The sequence below is a fragment of the Macrobrachium nipponense genome, chromosome 48, assembly GCF_015104395.2.
Source record: "Macrobrachium nipponense isolate FS-2020 chromosome 48, ASM1510439v2, whole genome shotgun sequence".
Lineage (NCBI taxonomy): Eukaryota > Metazoa > Arthropoda > Malacostraca > Decapoda > Palaemonidae > Macrobrachium > Macrobrachium nipponense.
Window position 1 is genome coordinate 8987520 of NC_087223.1, and position 12500 is coordinate 9000019.

The 12500-nt window shown below is 38.2% G+C and overlaps 1 protein-coding gene across 1 annotated transcript in view; it reads left to right on the top strand.

The window, feature by feature from the left end:
- Positions 1 to 5477: 5477 nt before the first annotated feature.
- LOC135204932 (uncharacterized) overlaps positions 5478 to 12500 on the top strand; it is a 7149-nt gene continuing 126 nt past the window's right edge. The window contains exons 1-5 of the mRNA XM_064235179.1: positions 5478 to 5569; positions 5828 to 6029; positions 6858 to 7004; positions 7526 to 7705; positions 11368 to 12500. The exon at positions 11368 to 12500 is cut by the window's right edge and continues 126 nt beyond it. Coding sequence (XP_064091249.1) covers positions 5840 to 6029; positions 6858 to 7004; positions 7526 to 7705; positions 11368 to 11594 — 744 coding nt within the window. The 5' untranslated portion in view covers positions 5478 to 5569; positions 5828 to 5839 and the 3' untranslated portion in view covers positions 11595 to 12500. The remainder of the gene's footprint in view (positions 5570 to 5827; positions 6030 to 6857; positions 7005 to 7525; positions 7706 to 11367) is intronic.

Below are 12500 nucleotides of genomic sequence, written 5' to 3' on the forward strand. Positions count from 1 at the left end.
GAGAGCAAATAAAGAGAGTTGATAAGTTTAAGTATTTGGGATCTTTTTTTAACACTGGAGGAAGTATGGAAGAAGAAGTAAAACATCGGGTACAGGCAGGCTGGAACAACTGGAGAGCGGCCTCTGGAGTTCTTTGTGACAAAAGAGTACCACTTAGGTTAAAAGGAAAATTTCACAAGACGGTGGTAAGAACAGCAATGCTGTATGGTACTGAAACAGAAAGCATGAGAAAAACAGAGCAGATGAAGATGGATGTGGCAGAAATGAGAATGCTTAGGTGGATGTCTAGGGTGACAAGACCTCTGAGGATAGGATCAGAAATGACTGCATACTGGGGTCGACTAAGGGGGTGGAAGTATCAAAGAAAGTACAGGAGGGGAGGCTGAGATGGAATGGACACCTGTTGAGGAGAGATGAGGACCACGGTGGGAGACATACTATGTGGATGGAGGTTCAAGGAAGAAGAAGAAGAGGGAGACCAAGAAAGATATATATATATATATATATATATATATATATATATATATATTATATATATATATATATATATATATATATATTATATATCTATATGACCTGATGGCATTTGTGGGCAATGCACGTTCTCCTTGTAGTGCTGGTATACTAGCCCTTCATGCAGATGAATGGCGATCCTCTTGGAGTGTCAGGTTGTAGTCATACCAATGTATGAATGGCAGCATCCATTCTCTTGGCACGCTATTTGGTAAATCACTTATTTCTTCTTCATGGGATAGTTGCTAAAGATAGGGCTGTTACTCATGAGGCACTGTGCAGTCTTCCAATCCTTGTAGTAGTTCTTAAAGTTGACATTTTGTCTGCATTGGTGGTTGGTGGGTTTCTCATGGTATCAGGACAAAATCCCCCGGAGGACAAAACCCCCCGTAACAAAAAATCCCTCGAGGACAAAATCACCGGAGGACAAAATCCCCCATAGGACAAAATCCCCCTTGCCAGAATTCTCCGTTTTCTACAGTTTGCTTGTTTTTCTAACAAGGCAATATATTTTTCTTTTTTTACTAACAGCTACATTAACTAAATCTTCCTACTGTCGTAGCAGTAGAGTCGTTTGCTAATTTTTCTAAAATATCGGGAGATTTTGTCCTAGAATCGTTTCTCATGGGTGTTAATGACGCTCCTCAGGGCTGCCTTGTCTTTCTAATACTTGGTGTTCATATGGCCCCTGTAAAACAGTTAAACTGTCCTCTCACTCTCGCCGGGTGAGGCTCTCTTGACGATACCACCTAGGTGACATTCCTCGTCACCCTGACGACCCTATGGTAAGAGTACCCGTTAACACTAGGGTTTGGGCTGTAAGTTCAAGCTCAGTGGGAATGACCCAAGAAGAACAGTGTGAGATGGCCCATAAATGTAGACATTCATGACCGAAGATTTGAATTTTCTCTCCAGTCACTGCTGCCACTGAGGTAGAGTCCAGTGTCATGTGTGTCAAATCCTTGAGGAGTGCTGGTGACACGGACGTCCAATAGAGGGTTGGTACCATCTATCATCCACACTTATGTCAAATGTAAAGTAGGGAAATAAGTGTCTGGGTACCCTACAGTGCTTGACAACTCTCATATCAAAGTTGGCGAACAGCACACTGAAAGACCCGTGGCCCCTCCGTCGATCTGCGTCTACGTTCCTGCTTGTTGATGGATGAAAAAAGACCTCCTTCATCGAACAATGATGGCAAGTTATCATCATCATTACCATTATTAATTCTGGTTCTTATTATTAATGATACACTGCAAGAACGCGTATTCACTTATCTTAAATTTGACTTAAATAAAAAAAAAAATGAAAACTTATTTTCATTTACTGTGTTTCCCGGAGTCGAAGGTTAACCTACTCATAGGCCTAGCCTAACACCAAAGGAAGATTATCTTTTGCATAGCCTCTGAATGAAATGTTTAAATTATACCTTCCTAAATCAGGAAGGAGGTTTAAATACAAATATAATTTTTGAAATGATAAACAGAAGAATGTGAGTTGCCTAGTCACAAAGATTCATTCTCATATTGGCCAACTCTGGCAGACAAGTCAACAGGCTAAAGTAACTTATGTGCTGTATAGCAGTATACCGTTATTTTCACTCGATTCAAATGACCCTGACTTGAGAGCATAATCAGCTGACAAAAATAAAATTGTGTGTACTAGAAAGGAATACCAGTGAATCTTATAGTAGGAGTTTCACTTGGGAACCTCTGGAAATCTGCCTTGCTCTAACCTGCAAAAATATGGCTGCATTTTGAGCTCTTCCAGGTTTCTGAAGTCATTTCTTCACATCTAAACAATGGTCTATTTTTCTCTATTATTCCTTTGGAATTAAGTTTTATGTTTAAGACTGCGGAAAGCAATGATTACCTTTGCCTGGTTTTGTTTGCTGAATGCAGCAATTTGCACCATCGAAAAACTGAACAAATCCAAAACTGTATGGTTGGTGAGTATTTATTTATGATTGTCTTACTACTAGGTTACAGTACGATTTACAGGTAAAATCCTTTTAACTTGCCATAATTTTACTTTTGTCAGTTAATAATATTCCCAGTCAGGGTCTTCTCAGTAGATTGACAGTAACGATATTGGTTAGCAACATGCAAGTCTTAATGGCAAAATGACTGTTCAACCACAATCTGACAGTGTTTGACCGATTCTTTATGAATAGACTTCTTACATTACGAAGTTTCTGATACTACCATTTTCAAATATAATCAAAACGTTTCAAGCACAGTTATCTACATGAATTGTGATTAGCGTTTAGGTAAAGACGACCTTCCTCTGGGGTTATGATAAGCCTGAGAGAAAATTACTTTTCGATGTCTTGGACGAATTAAAAATGTCACAGAGGTTTTGTAAGGAACGGTGGAATCTTCGACGCCGGGAAATAAGGTCAAATAAAAATGCTTTTTTCATTATTTTCTGCTGTTTTTATCAACATATAAGACAGGTGAATACGTGTCATCGAAGTTCTAACGAATAATAATAATCAATAATATTAATATTATTATTATTATTATTATTATTATTATTATTATTATTATTATTATTATTAAAATTATTATTATTATTTATTATTATTATTCTTATTATTATTATTATTATTATTATAATATTATTATTATTATTATAATAATTAATAATATTTACAATATTATTAATTATTATTAATAATAATAATGGGCTCTGAGCCCATTTATCTTAACATAGTGATGGATGTTATAATAGAGGAAGTAAGGGAGACAGTACCATGGAAAACATATTGTATGCGGATGATATTGTTCTGTGTGCAGAGAGCAGGGAAGATCTGGAAGTGAATTGGAAAGATGGAGACAAGTACTGGAGGACAGAGGAATGAGAATAAGTAGATCCAAGACAGAATATATGTGTACCACCACTGAGGGGGATGATAGAGAAAGTATTCAGCTGGGTGTGAGAGCAAATAAGGAGAGTTGATAAGTTTAAGTATTTGGGGATCTTTTGTTAACGCTGGAGGAAGTATGGAGAGAAGTAAAACATCGGGTACAGGCAGGCTGGAACAATGCTGGAGAGCGGCCTCGGGAGTTCTTTGTGACAAAAGAGTGCCGCTTAGGTTAAAAGGAAAATTTCACAAGACGGTGGTAAGAACAGCAATGCTGTATGGTACGGAAACAGCAAGCATGAGAAAAGCAGAGCAGAAGAAGATGGATGTGGCAGAAATGAGAATGCTTAGGTGGATGTCTGGGGTAACAAGAGTGGATAGGATCAGAAATGACTACATAAGGGGGTCAACTAAGGTGGTGGAAGTATCAAAGAAAGTGCAGGAGGGGAGGCTGAGATGGTATGGACACCTGTTGAGAGAGATGAGGACCACGCTGGAGACATACTATGGGAGTGGAGGTCCAAGGAAGAAGAAGAAAGAGAGGGAGACCAAGAAAGAGATGGAAGGACTGTGTGAGAGGAGATTAACATGAGAAGGGAATTGAGGAGGCAGAAGCGCAAGATAGAAATAGATGGAAACGGCTAATCCGAAACGGCGACCCCATATAAAAATGGGAAAAAGCTGGGAAGAAGAAGAAGAATATTAGTATTATAATTTTCATTTTAATATTAATAATTAAAACAATATTAAAATTAAAATTAAAATATTAAAATTGAATTAAAATATTAAAATCAAAATATTAATATTAAAATTAATAATAATATTAATATTAAAATTTAAATAATATTGAAATTAAAATTAAAATAATATCAAAATAAAAATAAAAATAATATTAATATTAAAATTAAAATAATATTAATAAAAATATTAATATTAAAATTAAAATAATATAATAATAATAATAATAATAATAATAATAATAATAATAATAATAATAATAATAATAATAATAATAATAATAATACAGTGAATGAGGTAGTGAACATCTTGTTTGTCTGTCTGTGATACCACTCTGTTAGAGGAAATGGCTAACTGGGGAGTGATAATCATGTAAAAATTATTTAAAGTATAGTGAAAACTAGCAATATTTATTTGTGACTGTGTAACTTGTCTTAGCTATCAATAATAATTCATCATTGTTTACGATGAATGATCTCTCTCTCTCTCTCTCTCTCTCTCTCTCTCTCTCTCTCTCTCTCTCTCTCTCTCTCTCCCTTGCTACAGGTATACTGCAAGTTCCAGTATTTACTCCTGTTGCCTGGAAATGGCTTCAGAAACCATTTAAGTGGTTACGAGTCTAGCATCTACCTTAAAGGTGAACAGAATACAGACTCGAGCAATGATGTACATTGCCATCCATTAAGGCGTTGTGACACTTTGCCTAAACTGGCTATTCAAGACACCCAGGCCATGAATCACTTAGCAATCCCATTGTGAAACTCATAGAGATGTATGCAAGGTAGTTATTTCATGCTAGAAGACAATACAGATCGTCGACTAATCAATATCTTTATGGAGAGAACTTCCACCAAGCGGAGCCATAATTGTTCTTTGTTCGTGTGCTTTCCAAAGGCTGCTAAGGTGCTGCTTTATATCAGTGAATAAGAGGGTTTGAAAATAACAAGTGTGAAGCAGTCACTGGTTTTGACCTAATTACGCTCTTATCTGAAACTGGTATCCATCGTGGAATTGCGGATGCAATACCTTCCCATAAACATTCAGTCTTTGCCAACTGATAATCCACAGGGATTTGCGTGACATAACAACCTTTACTTTTAATATGCAGCTGAATCTTACAGTCTCTTCCCCTTTCCGTGTCCCCAAAATTCCTCCTTTTTTGGAATTTTCTCGTCTCCAATTGGGCTGGATTACTTGCTTCAAAGTTTCCAAATCTACAAACCTCTCCATGAAAGGCGTTACCCTGTATACGTGTATAGCAGCTTTCCAGATTGCTCGTATCGATTTGGAAGCACAATTGAGGCTATTAAGAGTAGCATTAGGGCGGCTGCGAACTGTTTGGCGATCTGCTAATTCGTGAGCTGTCTGTGCTAGAAGGCTATTGAGGAAGGGACAGGTAGCAGGTAACATCTCGCCCTCTGCTCTTAGGAAACGCAGCTGAACAGGCCGGAGGTAGGAGGTTAATCGGACATTGCCGTATAGCATAATCATAATTGAACAAAATAATCTTCTATTATTATTTGTGATAGTAGTTGTAGTAGTATTATAATTATACATCTCCATAGAGACCATATGAAAACAATCGATCACTATCTGCCAAGTTCTGATTTTGTGTCCATCCAGAAACTTGATAGCCTAGATTGCTGTACATGTGTGCTTTAACTTGATACAAGAGGAATTTCTCAAACAAGTATACTTACGGTATTTCAGACGATACAAGCCATGTCAAAACACACACTGGAGCTATTCCTAGCTCTCATCATGGCAGGAGCAGTCGCAGTGCTGGGAGGGGCACCACTTTTGTTTGTCCAGAATTCTCGCCGAGGCGACATCGTGTTGGTCCAACACGTTACGTTACACACAAATTCTTCGACTGGAAGCGCCTTGTGGAATGGCACTGTCCCCAACGAATGTGAGAAAAGTCATTTCCCTTTCTTCTTGTAGCTAGAACTTGTGACATAACTCATTTCTATATCAATTTGTGGACAGAGCATGTGAGAGAGCTCGTTTGCTTTTCACTTTATGGACAGAGTAGAGGGGAATGTCCTTTTCTGTGAACTGTTGGTCAAAATGATGTGCGAGCACACTCTTGTTCATCATTTTCTGTGCAAAATACGAGAGTCCAGTCATTTGTTTTTATGTCTTTGGATAAATTGTATTGGAGGAGCTCTCGCATTTTCGTCTATCAGAGTACAGTCTAGGGCGTTGCTGTTAAGTTCTGAGATTGCACTGAAATAGCTCTATGGGGAAGCATCATAGCTTTTTTTAAAATTCGAAAACAAACTTTGTGAAAATTTGTGAATTAATTAAAGCTGGTCAGAATTGTGGGAGAGTGAGGTCTTATCCCTTCAGAAGTATTTGTTTTAGAATACTTTATCTCTTCCATAAAATTGTCTCAAGATTACCTTATCCATTTCCAATTAAATTTCTTAACCCAAAAACTCATAGAAAACTTCCTCTTAGGATAGGAACTTAGAAAGAGATAAGATCCTTTTGAGCCGAGAATTCTTTAAAGAGGACCCTTTCCCCTTCTGATTATTTGTCCGAAGAAAACCTTTCTCCCTTTCCAAGGTTTTGTTTCAAGAGGACTTATAGCCTCTCCAACTACTTGTCTTAAGGATTCCTTACCTCTCTCCATGCCCTTATCCCTCTTCAAGTACCTGCGTGAGGAATCCAAATGCTTTTCGTCAGATGTCCAATTCCAAGAACTTTTCTTAAGGACTGTTATACTCCTTTCCAGGTACTTGTCGTAATATGTGTTGGGCAAAGACAGGCTGTGTTACATTGTCTTACAATACACTGGACAAACGATGTATCCTTTCTGACAAAATGCCTCATGAATGTTTCTTCACGTCAAGTCCTGGAAGCTTTGTTGCTTACCACACAAGTAAGATAATAATTCTTTTAGCCAGGTTTGTACAAGCCCACCTACACACATATACATTACAGATCTATATAACATTATAATCACCACCTTGCCTCCTTCATGTCCCTTGACGCAGGAAACTTGTGTGAAATTCAGTATTTGCTTTATGTGTTTTTCGTTCCAGAAATGCTCATGTTTTGTCCTCCCTCCCTACTCACAACTCTTATCCAAGCATTTGAGGAACTTCTAACTCTCCTGATATCCACAGGAGACCACTAACTTTTAAACTGCTTTTTCTCTGATTCATTGTATGAAATACATACACGCACACATAAATATCTATATATACACACATATACACATATACATATACATATTCCCACACACAGAATTCACCTGCCGCACTGACCAAACTTTAGAATGTGTGTTATTTTGTCATGACATTTCTAAAATGCTTGAAATATTACCTCAATTATCCGCACGTGCATTATTCACAACTTGGCACTTTCGACAATTAACAAAGGACCATCAATTCATTACAGGTTCCTTTACAAATCAATCCTACACTCCCGGACCAGATGGGTACCTCTATGTAGTCCCCAATTTCGTGAAAAATTTCGATGAAGCGAAGTCAACTTGTGCCAGGATTCCGAGTCACAGATTGGCCATATTTCTCAAGATGTCTCAGTACAACGTCTTAGAACAAATAAGGAAACAGATGGGTAAGCAATCCTCTCTCTCTCTCTCTCTCTCTCTCTCTCTCTCTCTCTCTCTCTCTCTCTCTCTCTCATAAAAATTTTGAAGTTAAATGAGTCATTGCATTATTAGATAATTAGAGTAGATAATGCTCAATCATTTAATTGATTTTTATCCAAAGTTATGTCGATATTCCTCCATATTATTATCATCATTATTATTATTACTAGCAACCTTACCCATCTACGATGGACGATAAAATACGGGTGCAGAAGTGAAAAATTTATATGTACTATTTGTTCAGCAATATTAAAATAAGGGCGATTACGCGAATAGTCTCTCTCTCTCTCTCTCTCTCTCTCTCTCTCTCGTAATGTAATTCAAGGGACAATCACTGAACGCAGTGAAATTCTTATTCATTGTTGTTTCCCTTCTTTTAATGATATTTCTCTCTCTCTCTCTCTCTCTCTCTCTCTCTCTCTCTCAATGTAAGTCAAGTAACGAAGACGGTGATGGGATTATCGTATTACTTAGCTCTCAAATCACAAATTATCTCCTCTCTCTTTCTCTTTATCATTTTTCGATAGCAAGATAAAATTATAAAATTTTAGTGCATAAATGTTGTTTAATGGCTCTCTCTCTCTCTCTCTCTCTCTCTCTCTCTCTCTCTCTCTCTCTCTCTCTCTTGTCGGTGACTTTCATTTAATGGAACAGGGATCTTCATTGGTTCGTTTCTTTGTCAATTACTTTGCACGGTGATACGAATAATAAAGTATCTTTCTTTTCATTATGTTACTGCAAAGACGCAACTTGTATGTCAGTGCGTTATGGCTACTGATAAATGCTCTTATGATCTGTGTCTTCCCCAAAAGTAGAAAGTAGGAACTTGTCAGTTTCCTTGTTCTTATGTCCATTGGCAGGATCGAAATTCCGAAGCAACATTACCGGGTAGTATTTCTTCAACGTTATTTTGTGCACTGGCAGTCCCGATGGATTTAAGTTATTCAAAAAATCTTGTGAATATTGATGATAATTTTTATCTTCTATTGTGTCCAAGCTGAAATATTCGCGACTTTCTCCGGGGAAGTTGTACAGAAATTATGTAATAAAAATCGTAAAGTAACTAAGTCTACGGGAATAACCAGCCTCGTTTCACGGCCAGAAAGAGCTCCGTTTAAGGGAATCCCTTCTCACCCCCATCCCCTACAAAGGAGAGGGGTAGGTTGGATGAAACCCCATTACAAATCATCTTAGGGGTCCCCACCATAACCCTGCCAAGTTTCATGCCCATCTAACCAGCCGTTTGGTCGTGATTGAATGACAGACAGACAGACAGACAGACAGACATTACGCCCATTATAGTATGATTATTATTATTATTATCATTATTATTATTATTATTATTATTATTATTATTATTATTATTATTATTATTATGAAGGTTTCTCTCTAATTTTCTAATTATTGTTTTCTCATTGTTGCTTAAACTGGTGAGCAACACACCGAATGTTAACATATCTCAATTAGGTAATAGTCAAAAACGATTGGATTTTTATTGGTAAAAAATCCAGTGGGGGTAGTAAAAAATTCGGGCATTCCCGTAGAGTTTATTGCAGGTAGAATTGATGTTAAATTCTATTCTTTTTTATTCTTTTTGTGGGGCCGCAACGTTTCGCCTGAAAAACCCCAGGCATCCTCTCGGGCGGAGTTGGGTGAAGGACTGAAGTGAGAGGGTGAGTCTGTCTGCTTTAATGTGGTCGGTGGCAGCAGGGGGTAGTTAGTGCCACTGCCTTTTCATTGGCTAGTGAATGGGGAACAGCTTTATGATTGACTGCCTGGCTGCGGGCTGAAGCCAGCTCTCGAGCGCATGCTCAACAGGCGGACTGATCTTCTCAGCTGCATAGCATCACACCGGGGTTCATTTTGATTGGCCAAAGGCCATGTGACGTCACTGCTGGTATTATTCATGGTATTAATGTCGTCTTTGGTGTTATTTTCCTCTTGAATTGTGGCGTTTTTGGGCGGAGATATGGTGAAGTTTGCCGTTACTGGTGTGTTCCTTCACATGCCTTTTGAAGGCGCTACTCATCCAGGAGCAAAAGCCCTCCATGAATAAGACACAGGTGGCCTTTTTGTTCCCGACTTGCATGTGAAGGAACACACCAGTAATGGCAAACTTCACCATATTGCCGCCCGAAAACGCCCCAATTTAAGAGGAAAATATCACTGAAGACAACATTAATAACATGAATAATACCAGCAGTGACATGCGGCATTTGACCAATCAAAATGAAGCCTGGCGTGATGCTATGCAGCTGAGAAGATCGGCGCGCCTATTGATCATGGGCTTGGGAGCTGGCTTCAGCCCGCAGCCAGGCAGCCAATCATAAAGCAGCTCCCATTCACTAGCCAATGAAAAGGCAGCGGCACGAAGTCCCCCGCTGCACCGCCACAATGAAAGCAGAGGTACTCATCCTCTCACTTCAGTCCTTCACCCACCTCCGCCCAAGAGGATGTCTGAGGTGTTTTCAGACGAAACGTCGTGGCCCCACAAAAAAGAATAGAAAATAATAGAATTTAACATCAATTCTACCTGTAATAAACTCTATTGGATGTACCCGAAAATTTGACTACCCCCACAGGAAATTTTTACCAATAAAAATCGAATCGTTTTTTACTATTACCTAATTGAGATATGTCAACCTTCGGTGCGTTGCTCACTAGTTTAAGCAACAATGAGAAAACAATAATTAGAAAAATAGAGAAGAACCTTTATAAAATTAATGCAGCTGATGCAGCAATCACTGTTAATAAAACATGTTTAAAAGAGGGTTTACTTCTAGCATATTATTATTATTATTATTATTATTTATTATTATTTTATTTTTTTTTTTTTTTTTTTTTTTTTTTTTTTTGCTCTATCACAGTCCTCCAATTCGACTGGGTGGTATCAGAACGGATAGGGTGATACGTCCAAACAGACCAGACGTGACGTTGATTGACAAAGTCAAGAAGAAGTATCACTCATTGATGTCGCAATACCATGGGACACCAGAGTTGAAGAGAAAGAGAGGGAAAAAATGGATAAGTATCAAGATCTGAAAATAGAAATAAGAAGGATATGGGATATGCCAGTGGAAATCGTACCCATAATCATAGGAGCACTAGGCACGATCCCAAGATCCCTGAAAGGAATCTAGAAAAACTAGAGGCTGAAGTAGCTCCAGGACTCATGCAGAAGATGTGATCCTAGAAACGGCACACTAGTAAGAAAAGTGATGGACTCCTAAGGAGGGGCAGGATGCAACCCGGAACCCCACACTATAGTGTGGGGTTCCGGGTTGCATCCTGCCTCCTTAGGAGTCCATCACTTTTCTTACTATGTGTGCCGTTTCTAGGATCACACTCTTCTGCATGAGTCCTGGAGCTACTTCAGCCTCTAGTTTTTCTAGATTCCTTTGTTTTTCAGGGATCTTGGGACGTGCCTAGTGCTCCTATGTTTATGGGTACGATTTCCACTGGCAAATCCCATATCCTTCTTATTTCTATTTTCAGATCTTGATACTTATCCATTTTTTCCCTCTCTTTTCTCTTAACTCTGGTGTCCCATGGTATTGCGACGGTTCCTATTCCCCACAATCCATCTCCGGTAGCATCATCACTAACTTCAGTGTTACCCTTCTTGCAGGTGGAAATCCAGAGATTTGGGTTGACATGGTAAGTTTGATCGATGGTCCCAGGTGGGGTGATGGAACGTACTACAAGAATTCTGAGCTTGCTGGGAAAGTTCAAGCATGGTATACAGCAGGGAATATGTTTGGAATGCGAACCTATCTGAATGATTTTGATGACCAAAATCCAATGGTAAAACTTCTGTTCATCTGCCAAGCTGATCCCACAGGGATGAGGTGGTAAGGATACATACCAGAAAGGATCTAGAGAAAAGGAAGGTAGTAGGCTTTGCCAACCCATCTGTTACTTGATTCTCTGAACTCTCTGCACAGGATTTGCAAAGTAACATAATTTTTGTCGACTGCTCTTTTATTTGACCCCTTCCACTCTTTGCACGGAAACTGTAGACAGAGATCTTGTCTGCTCTAGTGATTTATGCTTGCAAGTCTGTGCAGTATTTCCTGGGGCAGCATGGCACTGATTCTCTCTCATGTTAGTTTATTGAAATCACTAACTGCACTGGACATATAGAGCAGAAAGACAGAAATTTTGTTAACTAGTCTTTTACTTGACTATTGCAAAACTGTATGAAGAGCAATATAACACAGATTCTTTTCATTGTTATTTTATTTGATTCTTAGACTTACATTATGCATAGACTTTGTGGGATAATTCTGTGGACTTTGTCCACTGAAATTTTACTGCAGCCTTGGATTCATTTGATCGCAAATACTTTTTGGAGCTTATACATATCAGTTTTTGCCACATTTCTTCAATTCTGTTACGAAATCATATCATTTTATGACGAATTGGGACATAACAATTGGAGATCTACAAGAAATGTGATCAGCACAGCACATGTAAGATATGGCCTACTGGTACCAAAGATGGGAAAACCATGATGTCATTAAATTGTGTAGAATCATTATAAAGTTTGAGGTAAATAAACTATAATAATACATGCCAAGATTGCTATATGTTTTACAGTTGATTTCATCTGATATATAAATGCTAAGCTTTGGAAAGTTTACCTTCCTCCTTGTCTAAAAGGATAATTACAAGTGTTGTTTATTGTAAGGAAATGCCTTTTCTTTAATCAGGTGCACTGCAACTTTCTTGATGGTTGTTATAACTAGGGACAATTAATAA